A 24,976-nucleotide genomic window follows, 5' to 3' on the forward strand; every position below is an offset into this window, starting at 1 on the left:
TCTAGTTGTGTTTATAAACCGAAGGTTCTCAACGATGTTTATTAGATTCTAATGTGGAAAAGAAAAAATGGTAAGAGCATAATTTCTTCGCAAAAAATAATAAATTGAATATTACATTGAATAATTTAATAATTTTATTGTGATGTGTAGTGCAACATTGAAGAATTAAATATTTTTAATACTTTAATAATTTTCACTGCGTAACATTGAGAAATTTTATTATTACATTCCCAAAAAATTGTTCAAACACACACATGGGTAAAAGAGTAAATTTTCTAAGGGTTCGTTTGGGAAATGGGTTGGCTTTTTGGTCTTTTTGACTATTTTTGTCTGGGGCTAAAAAGCCTCGTTTGGGAAAGGCTTTTGGTTTTTTTGACTTTTTTGTGAGAGAAAAATGTAATGATTATAGGTTGGATGTGATGTTTTGTTTTATTAGGCTAAAAAGCCTATTTTGTTTTTTGTGACTGTTTTAGCCAAAAAAAAGCCCAACTTTTTTCTTCTCAAACGGAGCTTAAGTTGGATAAGGGTATTTTGATCATTTTAGTGTGATTTGACACTATAAACAAATATTAAACCAAAAGGTCAAAAGTCAGTTTTTTACCAACTTTCCAAATCACTTTTCAAAAAAAAGCTAAAAAGCTTAGTAAAAAGCCAAAAGTCAACTTTTTACCAACTTCCCAAAACACCCCTCAGAATTGGGGTTCCTGCTGCTGATGTGAGGCTCATTAAAGACTTTGAATCTTTTTTAATAATTCGAACCGTTCATATTGTAAGGTTCGTCCAGTAAATTATTCATATAAAAAATTAAGTAATTTGGACATTTGTAACCTTATAACAATAGCACATTTGTTTTTTAAAAAATAAATGGTTACCATGATTTTAATGATTTTTAAAAACAAGTAGGACTTAATCATGGGTTATAGATGTCTGATTAATTTATTTTTTTTTATGAATGATATACTCGATAAATCTTACAATATGAATTATTCAAATTATCAAAATACACTCAATAAATACCTCTACAGACCCTCACAGTAAGACTGTTGTGCCATAAGACATAACAGCAACTCTCAACCCCAATAATCAAACCAAACTTAACAAATCTGAAGAAATTAATTTGACAAGTGAAGCAAATATGTTATTGTTTTCTCAAAGAAAATCTCAATTCACTGCCATTTTGCAAGTTTTCCGACAAGTGGGAGTATTGTTTTCATTGGTCTATTATTGACTCCACATGGGAATAAACTCCTTGGTATAGAGGATTATTGATATTGATAATTTCTTATTTCGATTTTTTAAATTATAACGTGTAGATTATTTATAAAAAATTAAATTAATTGGATAGTCATAATCACATTAATTCATGACATTTATTTGTAAAAAAAAGAAATGAAAAATATTATTTGAAAACTAGACAATTCATTTTTTTGAGAAACAAATGTAATAAACTAATGTAGTTACTGTTATCGAATCGACATATTTTTTTCATAGATGAGTTATACATTATAGTCTAAAAAATAAACGATTCGCATTATCGATATTGGACCCGTAATGAAGTCTACAAACCTAAACAAAATGGTGGAGACAAGTTGTTCTCATTTGTTATATAGTTTTTTGTTGTGCAAATATTTATGATATTTTCAAAAGTTATAATTTAAAATAAAAAAGGACAGACTATTTTATCTATACATATTCAATTGTTTTAAATAAGCATAATTTTTTTTTACAAATTATTGTTTAAGAGAAATTCAGTTTTTTTTGGCCAAATAAATTGAAAGGGTCAAATAAATTATAATATAAAATTAAGTCTAAATACAATTAGTCAATTTTTTTTAGAACAATTAATAAATAATAGCTGAATTCTGTTAGTCATAAATATGACATGTGTATATTACATGCACATTTTTCATCTATTTTGTTAACTATATATATATATATATATAAGGGTTAGATTAAAAAATTTCGGAAGATGTTAATTATTGTATCAATTTTTAATTTGAAGGGATAAAATAAAAAATAATAATAATTAAAGGGAATAAAGTGTAAGTTGCCCAATAAATTTTGATGACGAATGAATGTTGATTTTGAGAGCGCCTTCTTTTCAACAGAGTCCAAACGAGTACGTAAGAGTCACGCGGAGAAATGGATTTGTAAGGTGAAAATAAAAGTAGTATCTTTAATTTTTAAATTTAAATTTGATAATGAAATATTAAATTAAAAATTAATGCGAGAGAAATTTAAAACGAGAATTTTTTTATAAATTAGTGTAATATATATGAAAATTATTACTATAAAATCAGTTTGTATTATATATATGAAAAATATTATGCAAATTAGTATTATATATTATGCAAATACTTGATAATTGTTTAAAATTATTTTTCAATCAATTATGTAAATGCACTATTTGACTTACAACATTACACTCAACCCACTCAAATTACACCGTGCACACCCGGGTACACATTTTGGGGGATAAAAGAAACAGACACACAAAAATCTAGCAATTTGAAGTCAATACAAGATTTAACACTTGCCCCTAAATTTTTGTAAAAGTTGTAGTTTACACCTTTAATTTTTTAAAAATAGTTGCAATGCTCCCCAGTAAGCTATGACATTGACATATCCTGTGTATTTCTCAACACCACACTTTAACTTGAAGGGGAAAAAAAAAAAAAACAACAAGAAGTTGCTTCTCTCATCTACATTCTTTCCCTTCTCTTCTTTGCTTTTCTTTTCCTTCTCTTCTTTGGATTTCTCTTCTTTAACCTCTATTTTCTTTGGCTCTTCTTTGGCACACCTGGGTATATAGGTGCTGTGTATGGAGAAGGATCACACAATCCATTTTGGTGCAAGCAATTAGGTTTTACATTGCAAATCGCAACTTTTACAAAATGGTAGGCGCAAAGTGGCATTAACCTAATATTAATAGTTAAGGTTGCCTCAATATCCTTTGCATTTCTCCATTCCTAAATGCCTTCGATTTTTAATTTTCGAGCAACACCTGTCACTCATTCATTTCAAAAGGTGGAAGGAAAAAATATTTCTAGGATCCAGGATCATCACATTTTAGGTTATATGAGCCTACATTGAACTAGTTTGTTAGATCCTTAAGAAAAGGTACGTGCCATGTTAGTGCAAAGAAAAGGATCCTTTAGCATTACATGCTATTTGTATCTACAACTGCTGAAAAAGTTAATAGATTGTTTTGAGAATGTAAGGTTCTAAAACATTTGTTTTTCAAATTCATGAATTTGACCTATTTTCAGTATATACTTGGCATGACATACTAAACTCCATTTCGCATTTAGCATGGTATGCAAATTATGAAAAGAAAAAAAAAAGTATTCAACAAATTAATTCAATAGTATGAATTCAATAAATTGAAATGAAGAAGGAAATGTTGGAGGGAATACAGGAAATAGTGGAAAGAAAAAGGAACATTGGCATAATAAAACAGAGAACTAATATTTGAAGCCTGGCTTGTAGTAGCTAATCACCTTATTTGGTTTTAGAAATTGAATCAATTTTCTGTATTGAATCAATTTTTCAAAAAATTGAGTTATTTGGTTTTAGAAAATTGAATCAAGTTTCTGAATTTACGGTTATATCTGTGCGTTTGTTTGGACGGTTATTCTTGGTTGGTGCCTAAGTTAAAGCTATTAATTGTTTAGCTACCAATCCCCTTTTCCCTTAGGATAATTAATATGTGATATTATGTCTTGTAATTATATTTTTACCCTTACATCTCATTATGACTTACATTTGTTGTAATTATATTTTTCTCTAGGGCATATTTGTTTTGCATGTCAAATGTATATCTCCCAGAAAGTTTGCCTGAAGCAAATTAATAATGGGAAACACATATGCATGTGGAAAATGACTGGCATTTAAATATATTTATATATATTGTTGAGAAGATTACAAAAGAAGTGAAGTGTGCATTTGAGGGAAGTACATATGATGGATAAGAGTTGGATTGATTTGCCAAATAGGATGTCGAGGGAATACATTAATGGGATTGATTAATTCCTTGTGTTTGCCTACACCAATAGGGTTGAAGGTTCGATGATTAGTTGTCCGTGTAGAAAATGTGAGAATCGATACCATCTTATACGAGAGGGTGTGCGGGAGCATCTGATTTTGAATGGTTTTTTAAAAAAGTACAAACATTGGATTAATCATGGGGAATCTTACGTATCTCTGCATGGTAATCGAGAGAATGAAACATTGGCTAATTTAGACATTGGGGACGATATGGTTGGAATGATACAAGGGGCTATGGGAAATCCACATGCCGGTACAAGTGCTGAGGGTAATGAACCAGAGGGGCTTGATGCCCATGCATCTGAACCCCAGCTCGGTCCAAATGCAGAGATTGCAAAGTATTTCAAACTTCTTCAAGATGCACAAAGTGAATTGTATCCGGGTTGTCAAAAATTCACATCTTTGTCATTCATTGTTCGACTGCTACATTTGAAGGTGCTTAATCAGTGGACAGACAAGTCTGTTGACATGTTGCTTGAGTTATTGAATGAGGTGTTCCCGTTGGGTGTGAAACTCCCGGACTCATATTATAAAGCTCAAAAGGTCACAACAGATTTGGGCTTCACGTATGAGATGTGAGATGCATGTCCCAACAGCTGCATGTTGTTCGAAACGAGGATGCCAATCTTGATAAATATGTCATATGCAACAGTTCAAGATGGAAATCAAATGGTGATGGTGGTTCAAATGGTCCTCACAACGGTGGCAAACAAATAGCTGCAAAACAAATGAGTTATTTTCCTTTAAAGCCAAGGTTGCAGAGGTTGTTTATGTCATCCAAGACGGCTAAGTTAATGAGATGGCATGTAGAGGAACGAACTAATGACAGTGTCTTTAGGTATCCTGCAGACTCCCTTGTATGGAAAGATTTTGATCGTCGGAATATTGACTTTAGTAATGATTGTCGAAGTGTAAGGCTTGGCTTAGCATCTGATGGTTTTAACCCATTCAGAACGATGAACATAGTTCATAGAACTTGGCCTGTTGTACTCATTCCATACAACTTGCCGCCATGGATGTGCATGAAACAACCATTTCTAATTTTATCTGTGCTTATTGACGGCCCGAAAGGACCTGGTGACAAGATTGATGTGTATATGCAACCGTTGATTAAGGAGTTAAAAGAACTATGGAATGACGGTGTCTTCACATTTGATGCATCAACAAATCAAATGTTTCAAATGCATGTAGCTTTACTGTGGACAATTAGTGATTTTCCTGCATATGCAAACTTGTCAGGATGGAGCACTAAAGGCGAATATGCATGTCCTTGTTGCAATAGGAAAACTACATCGTGTTGGTTGAAGCACAGTAGGAAACAATCATACTTGGGTCATCGCAGATTTTTACCTAGTGGCCATAAATTCCGAAAGGATAAAGTATCATTTGATGGTAGTCGGGAAGTTAGATTCAAACCAAAATTGTTGTCTGGAATGGAGATGCTGCTACAATTAGAATCTGAGAGTATTTTAACCCAATACAAGAGGGATGACCTTAAGGAGAGGCATAGGAGCCAAGTAGAGAAGGAGAAAGCTGGACATCGCACCCATAGCTGGAAGAAAAAGAGTATCTTCTATGAACTGCCATATTGGGAGCACAATCTAATTAGACACAACCTCGATGTGATGCATATAGAGAAGAATGTTTGTGAAAATGTGTTGTGGACAATATTAGGGGTTGCTGGAAAATCGAAGGATGGTGTTAATGCTCGGCGTGATTTACAAGAAATGAATATTAGAAAACCCTTACATTTGCAGTTAAGAGGGTCGAATAAAGCTTATTTACCACCAGCACAATTCACGATGACCAAGGATGAGAAAGATTTGTTCTTGAAAGTATTGAAGGAAGTTAGAGTTCCCGACGGGTATTCATCCAATATATCGCGTCGCGTGCGCTTACATGATAGAAGTATTGGGGGTCTTAAGAGCCACGATAGTCATATTTTGATGCAACAACTAATTCCATTGACCATTCGAAGATCGTTACCGAAGAATGTAATTGAACCTTTGATTGAATTGAGCAATTTCTTTAGACAATTGTGTTCCAAAGTGAATCGTGCGACGGATTTGCAATATATTCAAGATCGTATCGCCGTAACACTTTGTCATCTAGAGAAAATATTTCCTCCTACTTTTTTTGATATAATGGAGCACTTGCCTATACATCTAGCTAACGAAGCATTATTGGGTGGAGCGATTCAGTTTCGATGGATGTATCCAATTGAGAGGTATCTTCTTACTTTGAAGCAATATGTACGGAATAGAGCTCATCCAGAAGGTTCAATTGCTAAAGGATATCTTATGGAAGAATGCATGAATTTTTGTGCACAATATCTCAATGATGTGGAAACTAAATCTAATCGACTCGTGAGGAACTACAGTGGTGATGATAATCTGGGTCGTGCTGTTGGTGAAATCACAAGCTTTTATCTTGATAACACTTCTTGGGCACAAACTCATCGGTATGTCTTATTCAATACATCTGCGATTTAACCATTCATAAAGTAAGTTATGTCACTCACTCAATATTTTATTATATTTCATTGAATTTTGAACCAAATTTTGTTTTTTGATAAAATTTCAATCTACACAGCAAACACCTTGAAGAACTTAAGGTGAAAATGCCTCGTGTTGACGATCATCAGCTTCGGCGTGAACATTTTGAAACTTTTCACATTTGGTTCAAGGAACATGTTTGTATTTAAATCTACAGATTCTATTTACCTAAGTCAAACTACATTTTAAATTTTACAATTTTTATTTTTTAAAATAGGTTCAAACTTTGCGAAGGACTAGTGATGTCACATTTTCTGAAGAGATTACTGTATTGGCAAATGGTCCTCATAACCTGGCAAGGAGGTTCAACGGGTATATAATGAATGGGTTTCGGTATCGAGTAAAGGCCATGGATGACCATCGAGCCACACAAAATTGTGGTGTAGCTTTGAAGGCAAATACCATAAGTTATGCTAGTCGGAAAGACAAGAATCCTCGTGTGGGGTTTGTGTACTATTATGGACAATTGACAGATATCGTTGAGATTCGATATTCCAATGAGAAGAAGCATGTGTTGTTTAAGTGTGATTGGATTGACAACATTCACGGGAAGATACAAGATGTCTTCAATTTCACATTAGTCAACTTCAATCATTTGTTGTACCGAGATGATCGAATTACCAATGAACCTTTCATCTTGGCATCCCAAGCAGAGCAAGTTTGGTATGTTGCAGACCCATTACAACCAGACTGGCAAGTGGCGGTGAAGATGTCTCAAAGAGGTTTATTTGATATGAGTTCGACTGATCCACAAATTGAGCCATATATGAGCCAACAATTGGAAGAAAATATAATGCTTTGTGATGAAGAAGTTGGTTGGGTGAGGGAAGCCGTAGAAGGGGAAACAGTTGATGTTCAAATAGGTTGATATTTAATCAACATTAGTAATTCAATTAAGGCCAAGGTTGTAGTTAATCATCAGTTTCTTAATTTACTTTGTCTTTGTAATTGTATTAGTTCAATTAATGTCATATTATAGTTGATGACAAACCATTGTCTATGTTTCTAATGTCAATTAATGTTATATTGCTTGCAGATTATTATGGGAAGGAAGAGGAAGCCTGATCATCCTCGGCGCATGATGTTCGATGTAATACATAAGAGGACATCAGCGGCACCACCATCAGAGGAGGCATCACATCGACCGCCATCAGAAGGGCCATTAGTGCCACCACTATCTGACCAGTCACCGCAGCGACCACTATTAATGGCACGACCATCAGAGGAGGCATCACAGCGAGCACCATTAGTGCCACCGCATCAACCACCATTAGTGGCACCACAGCAGCTATCATCTACTCAGCCTTCACGCCTACCATTGGTGCGTCCACCATCAGTGGCACCACCATTAGAGGAGGCATCACAGCGAGCACCATCAGAGGGGCCGTTAGTGCCACCACATCGACCCCCCATCAGTGGCACCGCAGCAGCTATCATCCCGACTAGAGTCATCGACTTATGAGCCATCCGCAGGTATATAAATTTGCTTTGATTTGTATGAAAATTATTTAAATATATATTTATTTGTTCTCATTACGTATAACTTGTTTATTTTCATTGTATTTTTTAGACCCTTCAACTTCTTCACAGCCTACCTCAGGTATAAGAAATTGATTTGTATTGACATTATTTAAATTTGCATTTGTTTATTATTATTGCATATTGTTTATTCTTATTATATCTCGCAGGTCATGTTAGTTCTTCATCAACCTTGAGTAGGCGTGGTAGAGGATGTGCCAAGGGTATTAGGGAGTGGGGTACTGGTACAAAGTTGGACATACAATTTGATGAAAATTACTGTCCAATAGGGGATAACGTGTCTAAGTTAACTACTCAACTTGGCATTATTATGCGAAATGGTAATATTGTTCCTCTTACTTTTCTTGACTGGAACACTGTGCCTGATGACATTCTTGATGCTATCTGGAAGGATGTAAAGGTAAAAGTATATTTTTGTCCAAAAATTTATATTCCAAAATTGTGTTATTATTATTTAAACTTTGAAATTGTGTTTTATAGGACAATTTGAATATATGTCCAGAGGAGTACAAGCCAATCTGCATGAAAAACTGTAACAGCATATGGAAGGATCACAAGAATAAGATTAAGTCTAAGTATTTCAAGCCTAGAAGTGAAGATCCTAATCTGAATGATGATGTTCCTTTGCATATTGTGTCAAGCCAGTGGGAAGAACTTGTGGAGTATTGGCGTACTTCCGATGCTGAGGTATACAAATAAGTTATATGTATGATATGTAAACATACAAATCATATTTATATACTTACATTTGTTGAACCTGTTATAGAAAATTGCAACTAGGAACGCTAAAAATCGGCGAGCTCACGACATAGCTCATACCACAAGGCGTACTACTTTCGCTCAGATACGGCATGAGGTTTATATTTTATTGTTTTATTTTTGTATATAAATAAACATTGTATATTTGCAAATTATTTGAATTCTAATTTTCATATTTCTAAAAAAATATAGATGACCAATAAGGTGGAGTCTATTGATAAGATGAATGTTTAGCTTATGACACGTAGAGCAGACGACCCAGAGGTTATCTACACCTTGGTAGTTTCCAAACACCTTTGATTGTATTTAAAGTTTATTTTTTATTTTTTGTGTGTCAACCATCTTAATTTGGCATATACTTGTATGTCTTATTCAATACATGATAAGTTTAATGGCCAACTCTCTATGCTACCTGAGGATTGTCGAACTTTGGAGGCTAGGAATGCCATTTTGCATGAGTTGATAGGTCATGACAATCATGGATATTGTCGCACATACGGGAGAACTGTGCCTCGGAGAGCAGTGTATAAAGATGGTGCCAGGCCATCACAGTCAGCACCCCAGCCATCGACTATTGTTCAGATCACCCAGCAAGTTCGTGCGGAGCTAAGGGATGAGTTGAGGGAGGAGCTGCGTGCAGAGTTCTCTACACATTTACAGTAGCTGAGAGCTGAGATGATGGCCTTTGTGTCACAAGGGCAAGTGTGGATCCCAACAGACAGGTTCGATATAAATTAAATTGTTTGATAGTTAAATTTTCACACAACATTATGTATAAAATTCGAATATGATTAACACATTATACATTGACTATCATAGGCTCCTGATACATCGAGTGGCCATCGGGCATTTAGGAAATCTGCAGAAGACGAGAATCCATATACATCACCACCAGAAGATCAGGTATAAAATGTATCTTTACATTCTAAGCTAAAATGTATCTTGGAATTCTTTGCATTGTAAGCTAAGAGACTTGTGGGAGAAGACGAGACTCAAATCGGGTTCTCGAATTAGGAATTAGAGACGGATTTCACTCTAGGCAAACTAGTTCTTTAAGAAACTTGAATTCGAGGTGTTAACGTCCCAAAATCACCAAAAGGGGTCGGTTTAGCACGAAACTTGGCACACACGACCGCCTAGGCACGAGAGACTTGTGCAAGAAGACGGGACTGCAATGGGGTTCCCGGTTTGGGAGTTAGAGCCCTATTTCGGTCTAGGCAAACTAGTTCCTTAAGAAACTTGAATTCGAAGTGTTGATGCCCTAAAATCACCAAACGGGGTCGGATTGGCACGAAAATTGGCACACACGACCGCCTAGGCACGAGAGACTTGTGGGAGAAGACAGGACTCCAATGGGGCTCCCGGTTTGGGAGTTAGAGCCTTATTTCGGTCTAGGCAAATTAGTTTCTTAAGAAACTTGAATTCGAGGTGTTGACGCCCCAAAATCACCAAACGGGGTCGAATTGGCATGAAACTTGGCACACACGACCACCTAGGCACGAGAGACTTGTGGGAGAAGACGGGACTCCAATCGGATTCCCGATTTGGGAGTTAGAGCCATATTTCGGTCTAGGCAAGCTAGTTCCTTAAGAAACTTGAATTCGAGGTGTTGATGCCCCAAAATCACCAAACGGAGTCGGATTGGCACGAAACTTGGCACAAACGACCGCCTAGGCACGAGAGACTTGTGGGAGAAGACGGGACTCCAATCGGGTTCCCGGTTTGGGAGTTAGAGCCCTATTTCTGTCTAGACAAGCTATTTCCTTAAGAAACTTGAATTCGAGGTGTTGACGCCCCAAAATCACCAAACAGGGTCAGATTGGCACGAAACTTGGCACACACGACCGCCTAGGCACGAGAGACTTGTGGGAGAAGACAGGACTCCAATGGGGTTCCCGGTTTGGGAGTTAGAGCCCTATTTCGGTGTAGGCAAACTAGTTCCTTAAGAAACGTGAATTCGAGGTGTTGACGCCCCAAAATCACCAAACGGGGTCGGATTGGCACGAAACTTGGCACACACGACCGCCTAGGCACGAGAGACTTGTGGGAGAAGACGGGACTCCAATCGTGTTCCCGGTTTGGGAGTTAGAGTCAGATATCACTCTAGGTAAACCAGTTCTTTAAGAAACTTGAATTCGAGGTGTTGACCCCCCAAAATCACCAAACGACGTCGGTTTAGCACGAAACTTGGCACACATGACCGCCTAGGCACGAGAGACTTGTGGGAGAAGATGGGGCTAGAATTAGGTTCCCGATTTGGGAGTTAGGGTCGGATTTCTGTCTAGCCAAAATTATTTACTTAACTATCTTTGTAATTATATAGTAGTTAATTTTTTATGTTTTTCTTTTAATTAAAATATTAACACATAATTATATTGTCATTAATTTTTTTTATTTTTTATTTTCAGATATTTCCTGAGTAGCAGTTTGTTTCTTGTGGAATGCAGGCGTGTGAAGATTGTGACAAACTTTTGTTTTTGTAACCCGCGGAAGAATCATGACGAATACTTTTATTTTTGATTTACGTTATTTAGATTTGTGAACAATATGTATGTTATATGTAACATTATGTGGTGGGATAATTTTGATGATGTGTTGTTATGAATGGAAGAATACTTTAATTATGGATGAATTTTTATTTATATACAGGAATTTTAATATTATTATATAATTATCGATTTTTTTTTTAGTTATTTTCATTTAATACAGGTAATTTTTATATTTTTAATAATTGTGTTGCAGTTTTTTTTTTTTTTTTTTTTTTTTGAGACGGTATCATACTGTCTCAAAAAAGGTTTTTTGCGACGGTAGCATAGCTGTCGCCAAAGATATTGGCATTATTAGTAAATTGAGACAAAAGGCCTTTAGCGACGGTATCCTTCACCGTCGCAAATACTATTTTTAGCGACGATATTTTTACCGTCGCAAATAATCTTTTTAGCGACGGCACCATAGTGCCGTCTCAAAAACTTCAAATTTCTACACATTAATAGCGACCGTATTTTGTCGTCGCTAAAAGGCACTTTTGCTGTCGTCTATTTTTTGCGACGGCGTCACACCGTCGCTAAAGGCCTTTAGCAACTCCCTTTGTTGCGACCCCCCTATTACCGTCGCTAAAAGCCCGTTGCCGTTGCAAAAAAGCTTTTGAGACGGAGTTTTGGATATTTGCGATGGTATTTTACCGTCGCAAAAAAGCAAATTTTTTGTAGTGCATTTTTTAAATAACAAATTATTGTAACTTTATAAAATATATATATATATATATATAATATTTATCACAAAGATGCATAATAAAGATCACAAAAATACATAACAGGAATACTATGTACCAAAATTTAGAATAAAATTAAATAAATAATAAATAAAATAGTGATTGGTTGAAAATACTCTCACCCAGCGATTGGTATAAAGGTATGTGAAGCACCGAGTACTTTAAATTTAAAAAATGATATTTTAGTAGTTGTGTAAAGTGCTTCACTTTGATGATTTTGGCCATGTTCATATTAGGTTGAATAGATTTAGATATGGGGATTTACCTCTAAATTGCTATTATATTTAGTGACTGTCCTAAGAAATTATATTTTACTTCCGTGAAAATGTCTATCTGGCGTTCTAATTTGATATTTATTAATTAAAATAATAAAATTTAATATTTTTTGTTAGATTGTCTCAATTCTTGTAATGAAATTTTGTAACTAATTTGTATTTTTCACAATGTAAAATGCGTAAAAAAATATATAATTTTTTATTGAATAAATTTTGTATTTTCATAATAAAAAAAATGAATGTTTACACTTTTTATTGAATGATTTTTGCGATTTTAGCATAAAAAAGTATAAATATTCACATTTTTTATTTAATGAAATAAAAAAATATGAAGTTTCATAACACCTACCAGAAATTCTCACTGCAATATAACGTAGAGGATTACAATTCAAGAGGATGAGTCTAAACGAATAAGTAATCGTGTAGTTTTCTATTGAAATATAGATTTCAATCAAGATGAAACAAGTAGCCCTCTAACCATGGTAATTTTTTTCCCTAAAATATAATTTTTGTTAACATTTTTAGCTCTACATTTAAAATTCAGGATGTTTAGTCTTTTGCACAACTACATGACTTTTGGGGTTTGTAGAATGTTCATGGTTAGTAAAAGGTTATTTGAGATCTTCTAAATAAGTGCATTTTTTAATTTTTTTGAGATCTTGAAGTGATGTGGTAGAAAGGTGATGTGACTTAAATAAGATGATGTGAATTAAATACGATAGTGACTTTTTGACTTTTTTTAAAGGATGTCAAACCTAACCTAATTCTACATACAAGACTTTCTGTTGAAAAAAAAAAATTGGAAAAATTGCGAACGTAATTCCTGTACTTTGTTCTTTATGTTATTTTGATTCAATGTAATTTCAATTGGCTCAATTTTAACTCTGAATTTATGATTTTATTTCAATTTAGTCCAATTGATTAATCTTTTTAAATGAAAAATATGCATATAAGTAGCATGTATCATATTTTTTAAAGTAAAATTATAAATATACTAACTTTAGTGAGTTATCTCAACCAATTATGTGATTATTTTTAGTCAAAAATACTAATGGTATTATCAATTGGACCAAACTGATATAAATTTAAAATTAAAGATCAAAATTGTGCCAATAAAAAATATAATGACCAAAATGACAGAAGAAGCAAAATGTAAGGACCACTAGCATAATTTGCCTAAAAAATTTCTTTGTCTTCATGAATATATATATTTTTTAGGACATACGAGTATTAGGTTTTGCCGACCGTTAAATTTCATAGTATCTTTGAACCACAGCTCTAGATTTCACACCTACGAAAATGCAAAATCATGATAAGTCTTTTTTTATTGGCTAAATTATACTCACCTCTCTTCAGGTTTAAAAAATATATAATTAATTTTACATGTCTAATATAATTATATTAGCCTCGCTTTTAATATAGATAAAATGATTGAAACTAATATAAATGATGCGTAAACATTGAAATCAATAAAGATAAATATATATTTTAAATAAAAAAAAATGTGAGAATATTATTTTTTTTTCATTCATACAATAAACAAATTCTAATGAAAAAATGATACAACTATTATATAAATTAAAATCTTAAGTAATGACGGTGTAATGATATCAAAAGTGTAGAAATGAATTGTATTTTTTTGGAATGTGAGAATGCTTTATCATTATTAATTTATTTATTATTTTGTAACTGTTTTTTTGGTACCGTGAAGTCGGCAAGACCCGTGAGTCAACAACACTCATGACCCGAAGTCACGGATTTCACACCTTCATAGAGTCTCTTTTACATTATTACCTTGAAATTTGATTTCAAGAATTAAAGCCTGTAAAATGAACTCTCATTTTCAGATATTTCTACTTCACTAGACACCATGAAAACAACTAGTAATGTTGTTGTGATGTTACTTTTTGTTCTTCTTCTTCTTTTCATTAGAACAAATTCAAACAAAATTTGCATAGAGAGCGAGCGAAAAGCTCTTCTCAACTTCAAGGGAAGCCTCAAAGATCACTCGAACCACCTGTCGTCGTGGGTTGGACAAAATTGTTGCACATGGAAAGGAGTGGGCTGCAGCAAAAGAACAGGCCATGTCATGAAGCTTGATCTTCGCAATCCAACTTTGTTTGATGATGCCAATTATGGGTTGGGAGGTAAGATAAACCCTTCTTTACTCGATTTGAAGCATTTGCATTACTTGGACTTGAGCATGAATAACTTTGTTGGAATCCAAGTTCCGGAATTGTTGGGCTCTTTAAAAAACTTGAGGTATCTAAACCTCAGTTTTGCGGGTTTCAAGGGAAATTTTCCCTGCCACCTTGGAAACCTGACAAGTTTGCGGTATCTTGATCTACGAGACAACTTTCTTCATAGTCCGTTGCCAGATACTCTCGCAAAGTTAACCTCTCTAACTGTCCTTGACCTTTCTGGTAACGTTTTTAATACTACAATGCCATATTCATTGTGTAACTTAAGCAACCCTGTTTACTTGGACCTCAGTTTTAATAACTTCCAAGGTTCAATTCTTCATTGCCTTGGAAATCAAACTTCTTTTGAATACATTTCTCTCGCTTCAAACTCATTTTATGGTCCGATTCCAGTGTCCCTTGGAAGACTATCGTTTTTGAGAGAGTTAGATGTTAGCAGTAATAAATTGAATGGGAGTGTTCCCACAAGTATTGGACAACTTTCAAAGCTAAAAAAGTTGGATATCTCTAACAATTCGTTTGGCGGCATGGTATCTGAACTTCATTTTGTTAGACTCGTTAGTTTGAAGGAGTTGTCCTTGTCTTCTAACGTTTTTAGCTTTGAACAATATAAGCTCCAATTGGATTCCTCCTTTCCAACTAGAAGTCATTAAAATGGCATCTTGCATGTTGGGGCCCCCAGTTTCCTCCTTGGCTTCAAACACAAAGACATGTTGAGGAGTTAATCATGTCTAATGCAAGCATCTCAGAAACCATCCCTGATTGGTTTGAGAATGTGTATTCCCATGTCAACCACTTGGATCTCTCTCACAACCAACTTAGTGGAAGACTGCCAAAATTTAAAGAATCTAATAGGCCTCATAGGCTATTAACTCTGAACTCCAACAAATTTGAGGGCCCATTAACTCCACTTCCTTCAGACGTTGTTTCCCTGGATCTCTCCAACAACTTACTTTCAGGTCCCCTTTCTCTCATTGATGATGATGATGATAGGGAGGTGAGATTGATATTTCTTCTTCTCTCAAATAACCGTTTGAATGGCAGAATTCCTGCATATTTGTGCAAGATAAAGACTATGCATGTTATTGATCTCTCAAACAATCAGTTATCAGGGAAAATCCCTCAATGCATGGGGGATTTGCAAGAACTGCGGGTACTAGATCTGGCAAACAATAGTCTACATGGTCGCGTTCCAACTTCTTTGGGCTCTCTGCAACTCATATCCTTGCACTTGCGCCACAATAGGTTTCGTGGGAGGCTCCCTTCATCGTTACAAAATTTGACAAATCTTGTCACCCTTGATCTAGGTCAAAATGCATTCCATGGTAGCATCCCTCTATGGATTGGAGAAAAACTATCTAAGCTGAAACTTTTGTGTCCTCGATCAAATAGTTTCTATGGTGACATTCCTCCACAACTCTGTCGTCTCTCCTCCCTTCAACTATTAAACTTGGCGCAAAATAATATATCTGGAAATATTAGAGACCTTGAGTAAGTGGGCACCGGGTTTCCTTGTGTATACCGAATACCAAGAAAACATTTTTGATTCTATGAAAGGAAGAGACCTTGAGTGTTGGAAAAATGGTTTAATATAGGCATATTTTTATTAGCTCAAAATTGAGTGGGCCCCAAACGTCTTTTGGGGTGGGTCCGAAGAGGTGACGTGTTCCTTGCCATGTGGCAAGTCACACGGTGAAGACGGAACGTCAAAACCATTTATGAGTGAATGGGAAGTTGACGTCGTTTTTGAGTCTAACATTAATTTTTTAGATAAAATTCCTTTGAATTTTTTCAATAAAAATTATTGTGGGAATTTAATTTAAATTCTAAATTCAAATTTTGGATTCCTGAGTGGTTTCCTAAAATTTGTAATTGTGGGAATTTAATTTAATTCTAAATTCAAATTTTTGGATTCCTAAGTGGTTTTCTAAAATTTGTACCTCTTACTTTATTTATTAAATTATTCAATTTGTTTAATATATATATATATATATTCAATAGTTTAATATATATATATATATATATATATATATATGTTCAAAATAATTTATTAAATAAAGGTGAAACAGATTTTTATATTCCAAACAGTTTAGTATTTTGTGCATTGGCTAATTGTCAAATTATTTGGAAAGGAAATTGTTCCTGTACAAACGGTCCAAATTGTTTGACTTAAGGTGTGCACCTGTTCATTTGGATTAAATCTGTTCAAAACAGTTGGGCAACCCTTTTTGCACCTTTTCGGGTCTATTATAATTGCCTATAAATATTTGGTATTTCCAACAGTTTTTGGGATGGAAAAAACAGTCTCAAATTTCGTCTTTTTGCTATCAAAATTTCTTTTAGTGCACTATTCTTCATTTTAGATTTAAGAATAAATATTCAGAGAGTTAGAACACAGGTTTGGTTCGCCGAACAAATTGTTTGGAGTACTACAACAATTTGTGAAGATCATTGTATCCTGGGAGATAGACGCCACTCATCCGTAAGTACCATAGCGGGGCGAATCTGTCTTAAGGACAGAGTGTCACACACTCGACTTGGTCTTGTAATTTTATTTGGTTCGACAAAATAAATCCGGTATGTTATTTATTTATTTTGTTTGAGTTTATTTCTAGTTATTTTATTTACACAGAAGATTGTTCCAACATTGAGTATATCAAAACAATGACATATCTCACATCCATAGACCTTTCAAACAATAACCTAGTTGGAGAAATTCCAAAAAAGATGATGGATCTTTTGGGGTTACGAAGTTTTAATGTGGCTGGAAATCATCTACAAGGAAGGATCCCTGAGAGGATTGGTGATTTGAAACAATTGGAGTCTCTTGATATGTCAAGAAACAAGTTTTCTGGCCCAATTCCTCCAAGCTTGTCTACTTTAAACTATATAAGTCACTTAAACTTGTCATTCAATAATTTATCAGGGCGAATACCAACAGGGGATCAACTTCAAACCCTTGACGATCAGTCCATTTATATTGGCAATGACGGACTCTGTGGAGTACCAATCTTGAAGAGTTGTCGTAGTGATAAATCGCGTGATGGTGACCACATACATATTGGTGAGCGTAAAGATGGAGATGATTCTGAATTTTTGTGGTTCTACACTGGAATTGGACCTGGTTTCTTCTTTGGCTTCTTAGGAGTTTCTACCACCCTACATTTCAAACAGTCTTGGAGGCATGCATACTTTTCGTTCCTGGACAACATCTACAACAGACTAATGGTAACAATAGCACTCAAGGTAGCTTGGCTACAGAGGAAGTTCCAGAAGGACACATTTAGAGGATGATTTTGACTCTCCAAAGGTCTGTCTGCCTTCTCTCTCTCTCTCTCTCTCTCTCTCTCTCTCTCTCTTACACACGCACACGCACGCAGGAAGAGAAGTACTGTCAAATTCTCCATAACAATATTGTCATCGGAGCTTAAAGATTAATCATTCAATCTTCGAAGTTGTACTGTCAATTATTCCATTTTTCTTATAAAAAGATTATTTCTTCTTCAATTTTCAGTTTTTGTTTTAATCTACGTAATCTTAATAGTTCAGGATCTTATAATGAAGTGGCTACAAAATATTATACTAACTGAAAAACATTAGATTTCTTAAAAAGAAACAATACAGGAAAATCTAGATTATAGAAAATTAATAAATACTTGAGTTCAGAATTACAAATGGGAAAGAACTTTTAATTCTGATCTCTTTGAGTTATTAAAACCAAAAGCAACTATTTTGGTATTTTTTACAAATTTGTAGTCCTAGACCATGTTAATATGAGTTTTAACACATCTCAGTTCCAAATTAACAATTTGGCATTCACTAACGTCATTGTTATTTTAATCATAATCATGAGTCTTTATTGAAAGGGTTTGAATGCAGTTGAGCAGAGAAGACAGGTGGGAAGCAGAACCAAAGAGTGAAGTGTGGCTTTATATAATTGTAGAAACTGTAGAAGCTTGTCAGAAAATATGAATTAAAAAGTTCTTATCATTATTATTATTTAGATTTTTGTATCTAATGTATTTATTATGTTAGACTTTTTTTCCTTCTAGCCTTTGGAAAATCAAAAAAAGCTTTGATGACTTTTTTGTTTATATATGTAAGATGTAGTCTATAAATTGGCTTTGACGCCAACATAATAAACAATGTAAATTCTCTCCATCTTTGTGCTTCCAACTTCGTCTCTAACTTCTCTTAACTCCATAACTCCATCATAATTTCATAATAAAAATAGTAGAAAGCTCATTTCCTTTTTTGTTTTGTAATCGTTATCAGAGCCTGGTGAAGAGTTTTTGAAAGCAAGATCAAACTATGTAAATATTTCTCTCTACGTCTAAATTTTTGATATATATAAGTGTGTATAGTGTTCGTTATGTTATAAAAAATATTAAAAAAATTCATCAAAGTTTTTAATTGTGTATCCTTTATATTTTATATCTTTATAATTATTTGTTTCATTTATAGTTGTTGTAAAACCTATATACTTAGTGTATGTCAAAGCCCATATACTCATTAAGATTTTTTTGACTCTTGGCCATAATCAAGTCTTTAAGATCATAAAAAGAGGTTTCAAGCACCGGATAAATATACGAGGAGGGTCTTAGGTATCAATAATGTGGGGATATATTTTCTGAGTACCAATACGTGGCAAGGTGACGCCGACGTGTCAGCTGAGGTGCCACGTGTCTTGGTCGTTGTGCCGAGGTCATCTCGGCTAGACCGAGGTTGCCTCCTAAGATATAGGAATCCGAGATAAGCAGATAAGGGACAAGAGTTCTAGAATGAAGAGGGAACTCAACTTGGATATGGACAAGAGTCTTAGATTGGGAGAAGACTTCAGTTTGGGTAAGGATAAGACTTTATCCTAATCCCACTAGGAGTCCCAGATTAGAAGTAATCCTAAGTCCATTAGGGCCAGGCTCCTATTGGGACTAGGATTGTATTGGCTATAAAAGAGAGACACCCCCATGGGTCTAAGGTATGCTTTTGATACTTAAGCTTGTGAGTTTAGTACTTGATTTATCTTTGAGAGATATACTGACTTGATCGTCGGAGTGCCCCCGGGTGGTCGAAACCACCGCGGGATTCTTATATTTCTGTTGTAGGTCAGTCAGGTGCCATCTATTCTGCCAGTGCTCTCCAGCTGGTTACTAAGCGGGCAGTGTGTTCGGAAAATCACCCACACAAATAACAATCGATAATGACAATTAACCCTGAAGATATAATATGATATAATATGCTTTGGAAATACAAAAAATACTGTTAATAATAAATATGTCCATAGTTTGCATATTACTAAAGAGATTGCAAATATAAATAGTGTGTGTTCTAATTTAAATAATATTACTGATATTATGTGCTCTTGATTTTCTAAATTAGATAAAAATAAAAAAATAAATCAAAATTATCTAAAAACCAAAGTTAAGTCTATAGAATCTAAAATAGACAATTTGGGTTTTATAATAAATATTGACTTAAACAAAGAAGTAAAAAACCAAATAAACAATTTTGTGATAAAATTACAACTATATCCTTTATAAACAATGATGGAATCAATAGTCCAGGAGATAATTACATTCCTAGGTTATTTTATGGTACAGAAGATATTATGGTACTTCAAACCAATACCTATAATAGGACTGGATATGAAAATATTGTTGAAATATTGGAGAAAATTATATAAAGATCTAGATTTAGGTATTGATGAAAGAAATAACCTACTAGATCAGATAAGAGAAACTTATTTAGAACATGAAACCCTTTTACAACACTTTAATTATGATATTAATATGTCAACTAATGATGATGACAACCAATCATCCTCATCTGAAGAAACATTAGATCAAGATATCTCACCAAAAATAAATAAATGGAAAAGAAAGGCAGAAGAGCCAATTGATCCCGAATTATTTGGCACATAAGGAGATGGAGAAAATTTTGACTTTATTCAAACAAATGAAATTAAAAATGATACTCACACTGGAAGTACCTCCAATTCTACACCTAAGCCAGTAATATCTAGAAAAGATAATAATCATAAGGCATTGTTTGTCATAACCTAAAAAAGTTAAAAAGTCAGACAGTCACTATCCTATTTAAGTCATATTATCTTATTTAAGTCACATCACTTCTCTATCACATCACTTCAAACCCAACTCATATTCAACCCATATTTCATAAAAAGTCAAAAAGTGCACTTATTTAGATCATTCCAAACCATTATCCAATAGCTCAAAGTGGTACTTATTTAGACTGGTCTCGTGTTCCATTTAAGGATCAGAAACAAGCAATTGATGATTGGGCACAATCCTTCTCCATCATTATTACCAATTATAAAAATAGTTAGTCAAAGGAAAAATTCCTTGATTATATTGCAACAACTCTCCAAGGAGATATGTGGCAATGGTTAAGACAGTGGAAAAAATCTGAAATTGAAAAAAGTCAAAAAATGGCTTTGTTGACAAATTTTCTCACACTTGACACAATTTAGCTGAGTTTGCAAAAATCATAAAAGAAAATTTATGTGGTTTTGCAGGAGATGCTAATTTGCAAGCAGATGCAAATTATATTTTGACTAAATTAGAATTATGTAATATTTATCTTTTTAAAGACTATGTTCAAACTTTTAAAAAATATTACTATCTTATTGATCTACCAGCAAATCAACCTTGGTTAGATCAATTTTTTCATAAACTCCCTAATCCATGGGATGAGTTATGTATTAAAACATATCCTGATTTTCTCAAAAAAATGGGGCAAGAAGAATATGATAATCTTGATTTTCGCATTAATTATGTTCTAAGACTAATAGCAGATCGGTGTCCAGAAGCAAAGACGAAAAAATAAATAAAAAATCAAATTTCTAACTCACAATATGGTAAAAAATGTTGTGATAAAATTTTGAAAGAAAATTGAAAAATTAGTTGTAATACATTTCCTAAACGAAAAGGATTTTTCAAAAAATGCAGAAAATATAAATGGAAACCTTGGAAAAAGAATAAAACTTTTTCAAAAAAAAAAGTAAATTCGAAAAAAGAAACCATCATGTGTTTCAAAAAAAAAAATTGTAAATGTTACATTTATAACGAAGAAGGTCACTATGCACCCAAATGCCCAAAAAGGGAAAACAGTGCAAAGAAAATGATCAAAGTTCTTGAGGAACAAGATTTTGAAATAATAGATGGCGAAGAAACTTCTGATGAAGAAGAAATTTTATATGAAATTTCTAGTGATGAAGAAAGTTCAGATGAAGAACAAATCTTTATGATGACTAATAATAGTCAAGAAATATCTCAAGAAGCATAAAGTATATCTCAAGAAGAATTACAAGCCATTCGACTTGAAGATGTAATCGGAGAAGCAAAAAATTTTACTGACGAAGAATTAGCAAAATTTGAAAAAATGCAAGAAGTTGTTCCAGAAATTTATAAGCTTTCAAAATTTAACTTCTTTTCAGTAAGAGTGTTTGAACAATACAGTGGTAACACTCAAGCAAAATGGTCAGAAGAAGGAAATATTGATATTCTTTTTTTTTATAAAAAAAAAAAGGTTGCAAGATGGAAAAAGAAATATCCCGAAATTCAATATATTCATATTGGATTAATTCAAATAACCATAACAGTCATATTTCACCAAGGGATAGATACTCCTATTTTGACAGTAATTTTTGACAAAAGATTTTCCAACCCAATAAAAGCAATCATTGGAGGAATCCAATCTAATTTGGCTAATGGAGTAGTTTGGTTTAATGTTAGACCAAATTTCTTTATTTCCATAAATGATCATAATCTTGAAGACATAGTTAAAATAAGAATTAAAACACAAGGATTATGAATGAAATCAAATTTCCATGATTTGGCTATTCGTTGGAAAACAATTCATGAATTAACCAAATTTTCTGAAATAAAAACAAGGTCAAACGATAATAAAATCATCAAAATCTTTACGGGGAGGAAATAATTCTCCTCGTATAATCCTGTTGACCAAGTCCACGCTCCTCCTTACGACGTCACTTTATCACCTGAAAACACAAACGTGAGCTAGCCGGCGGGTGTGTGCCGGAAACCTCTCCGATGCCTAAGTCAAAAAACTTGACAAATAGACAAAGCTCTATGTTCTCAGAAAGAATTGTGTTCAATTACCTCCTCCAAGGTGATGTTTGTGAGCTTTTATAAGTTTCTCGTGGCACAATCCTAGTAGGACTTGTATTTCTCCATGCAGAGTCCTCCTAGGATTCATACTCCTAAGGATAATGCTTATCCTTTTACACCCTCCCCCACTGCTTAAACCAAGTGGGATGGTTTTCTCCATGGCCGAATCACCATTTGACCGAAGTAACACTGGCTATGCTGAGCCACAGAGAAGACCGAACTATCCTTAGCTCGGTTTTCTCCTCCAACTCCTTATCTCGGCTTTCCCCCGTTCAACTATGATGCGTTTAGACCAAGCTTCTGAGTAGCAAGCTCTGGCCAACCTAACCGCAATACACCGCAACCGGATTAACCCCGAGACCGGACTAACATCAAGTTACCTCCAGACCGGAGTAGCTTTATACCATCTAGGGCCGAAGCAATTACACCTCTCCTAAACCGGAGTAACCATACCTTTCCTGGGCCGGAGTAATTATGCTTCTTCTGGACCGGAATATCATTGCGGCCTTTTACTGAGTCCTTCACACTTTGGGCCTCAAAGCCCAATCACGCAGCTCGGCCCAATTCTTTCCAAAAATTACCCTCTCAATTGCCCCTTAATCCCATCTGTGCAATCATGATTGGGATTACCAGTCTACTGGCCGAGCTAGAGTTTATTAAGCCTTTCCGGCCGAGCTAAAAACCCTTTAGCCTCTCCAGCCGAGCGAAAAAACCCTCGAGCTCTCCGACCGAGCTAATTTTACTTCGGGCTTTACTTCGTCCGGTCAAAAACGTCTCTTCAATCACGACTGTAACGCTTCCCTTTCCCTTGCCACGTGGCGGGCTCTGATAGGCCGTGAGCTGTTATCACGCCGCCTTCGTACTTCGAACTTTTTGAACAGTCCCGCCCTTTTTTGCCGCTTTTTTCTCTCTCCTCTTTCACAAAACATTCTTCTCATTCTTGAACATTCACATTCTTCTCCCCCTTGTTCCTTGAGCACCTGAGTTTTGAGCTTGCTGTGTTCGTGCCTCCATCGCTGCTACTGCCTCCATTTCCAGGCTTCCTTCTTATTCGGGTAAGCAAGCCTATCCTTCTTTCTCTTTGTCTGCTTCATCACTTGTATAGTTTTGTTTTGTATGTTTTTTGCAAAAACTTTCTTCCATTTGTTGCTTTTGCTTCTGTATTTTTATGAAAAAAACCAGTAGAACTCATACGTGCATGAACTTCTATAAAAAACTTGCCTTAGATCCAAAATTAGGTAGCAACCGAACTAGGATCCTGTTTGCCCTAAATAGGTAGATCACTATAGTCAATAACCAAACTAGAACTTGAAAGTCTCAAAGAGTCATCAACGCCTGGCTTCACTCTAGCCGAAATAAGATCACCGAGTTTTGAACATATCAAACTAGGAACCTCGGTTTTCAACCGAACTAAGCCTTTGGGGTCAAGTCAGCTTTCTTAGTTTCTAAACCGAACTCAGAAAGCTGCCCCTAGAAGCTTAACCGAAGTAACTATATTCACACTACAACCGATTTAGGCCTTGGGGCTAAACCAGCTTTCTTAGTTTTTTAGACCGAACTCAGAAAGCTGCCCCTAGACGATAAACCGGTCTAACGAGCAACCTGCTCAAGCCGAGCTACCAACCCTTTTGATGAACCGAGATGGAACTAGTCTTTTGAGGCCGAAGTAGGGCTCTTATACCTTGCTTTTAAATTGTAGCACGGTCCGTTGATCAGTGCTTTAACCCCCTCTGTATTTTACTTTGCAGACTTAGGTTACTCAGGCACTCCTGTGTGCGCTCAACCGAGCTACTGAGTACGATTTTTGCACCGATATAAATTATAAGTAAATTATACATCAGATGGGTAAGTATAGGTATCTAGTTGAGACCCCTGGTGGTATGGCCGAATTTAGGAAGGATTACCGTATTCCCGAAGACATCCATCTGATGTTAGCCGAAAAAGATGTTATTCCCTGGGAAAAAGAAGGCTTCGTCCCTTTTACCCTTCAATCCATAATAGAAACCGGACTACGGTTTCCTGTCCAACCATTGATCTGTGAATTTGTTAGGCAGACTAGGTTATGCCCCACCCAACTGTCCACCAATACATACCGCGTTATTATGGGAATAGCCACACTAAATCATCAAACCGGACTAAACCTTGGTCTGGCCGAAATTTTCCACCAATACTCCATCGG

The 24,976-nt window shown here is 34.8% G+C and overlaps 1 protein-coding gene across 1 annotated transcript; it reads left to right on the forward strand.

The window, feature by feature from the left end:
- The first annotated feature begins 14,277 nt into the window (after positions 1-14,277).
- LOC114272842 (uncharacterized) lies at positions 14,278-18,808 on the forward strand. The gene is made up of 3 exons (XM_082870612.1): positions 14,278-14,593; positions 17,574-17,957; positions 18,527-18,808. Exons 1-2 carry the CDS (start codon positions 14,317-14,319, stop codon positions 17,939-17,941), a joined length of 645 nt encoding a protein of 214 aa, XP_082726738.1. The 5' UTR covers positions 14,278-14,316; the 3' UTR covers positions 17,942-17,957; positions 18,527-18,808.
- The last annotated feature ends 6,168 nt before the right edge of the window (positions 18,809-24,976 follow it).

Source organism: Camellia sinensis, chromosome 5, assembly GCF_055761805.1.
Source record: "Camellia sinensis isolate YWXY chromosome 5, ASM5576180v1, whole genome shotgun sequence".
Taxonomy (NCBI): domain Eukaryota; kingdom Viridiplantae; phylum Streptophyta; class Magnoliopsida; order Ericales; family Theaceae; genus Camellia; species Camellia sinensis.

What these genes read in the sequence shown, in the direction of transcription:
- LOC114272842 (XM_082870612.1), top strand. Translation starts at nt 14,317, where the DNA reads ATGAAAACAACTAGTAATGTTGTTGTGATGTTACTTTTTGTTCTTCTT. An exon ending in TGCCAATTATGGGTTGGGAG is followed by an intron (nt 14,594 to 17,573) that starts GTAAGATAAACC and finishes ATAATTTATCAG; the next exon opens with GGCGAATACCAACAGGGGAT.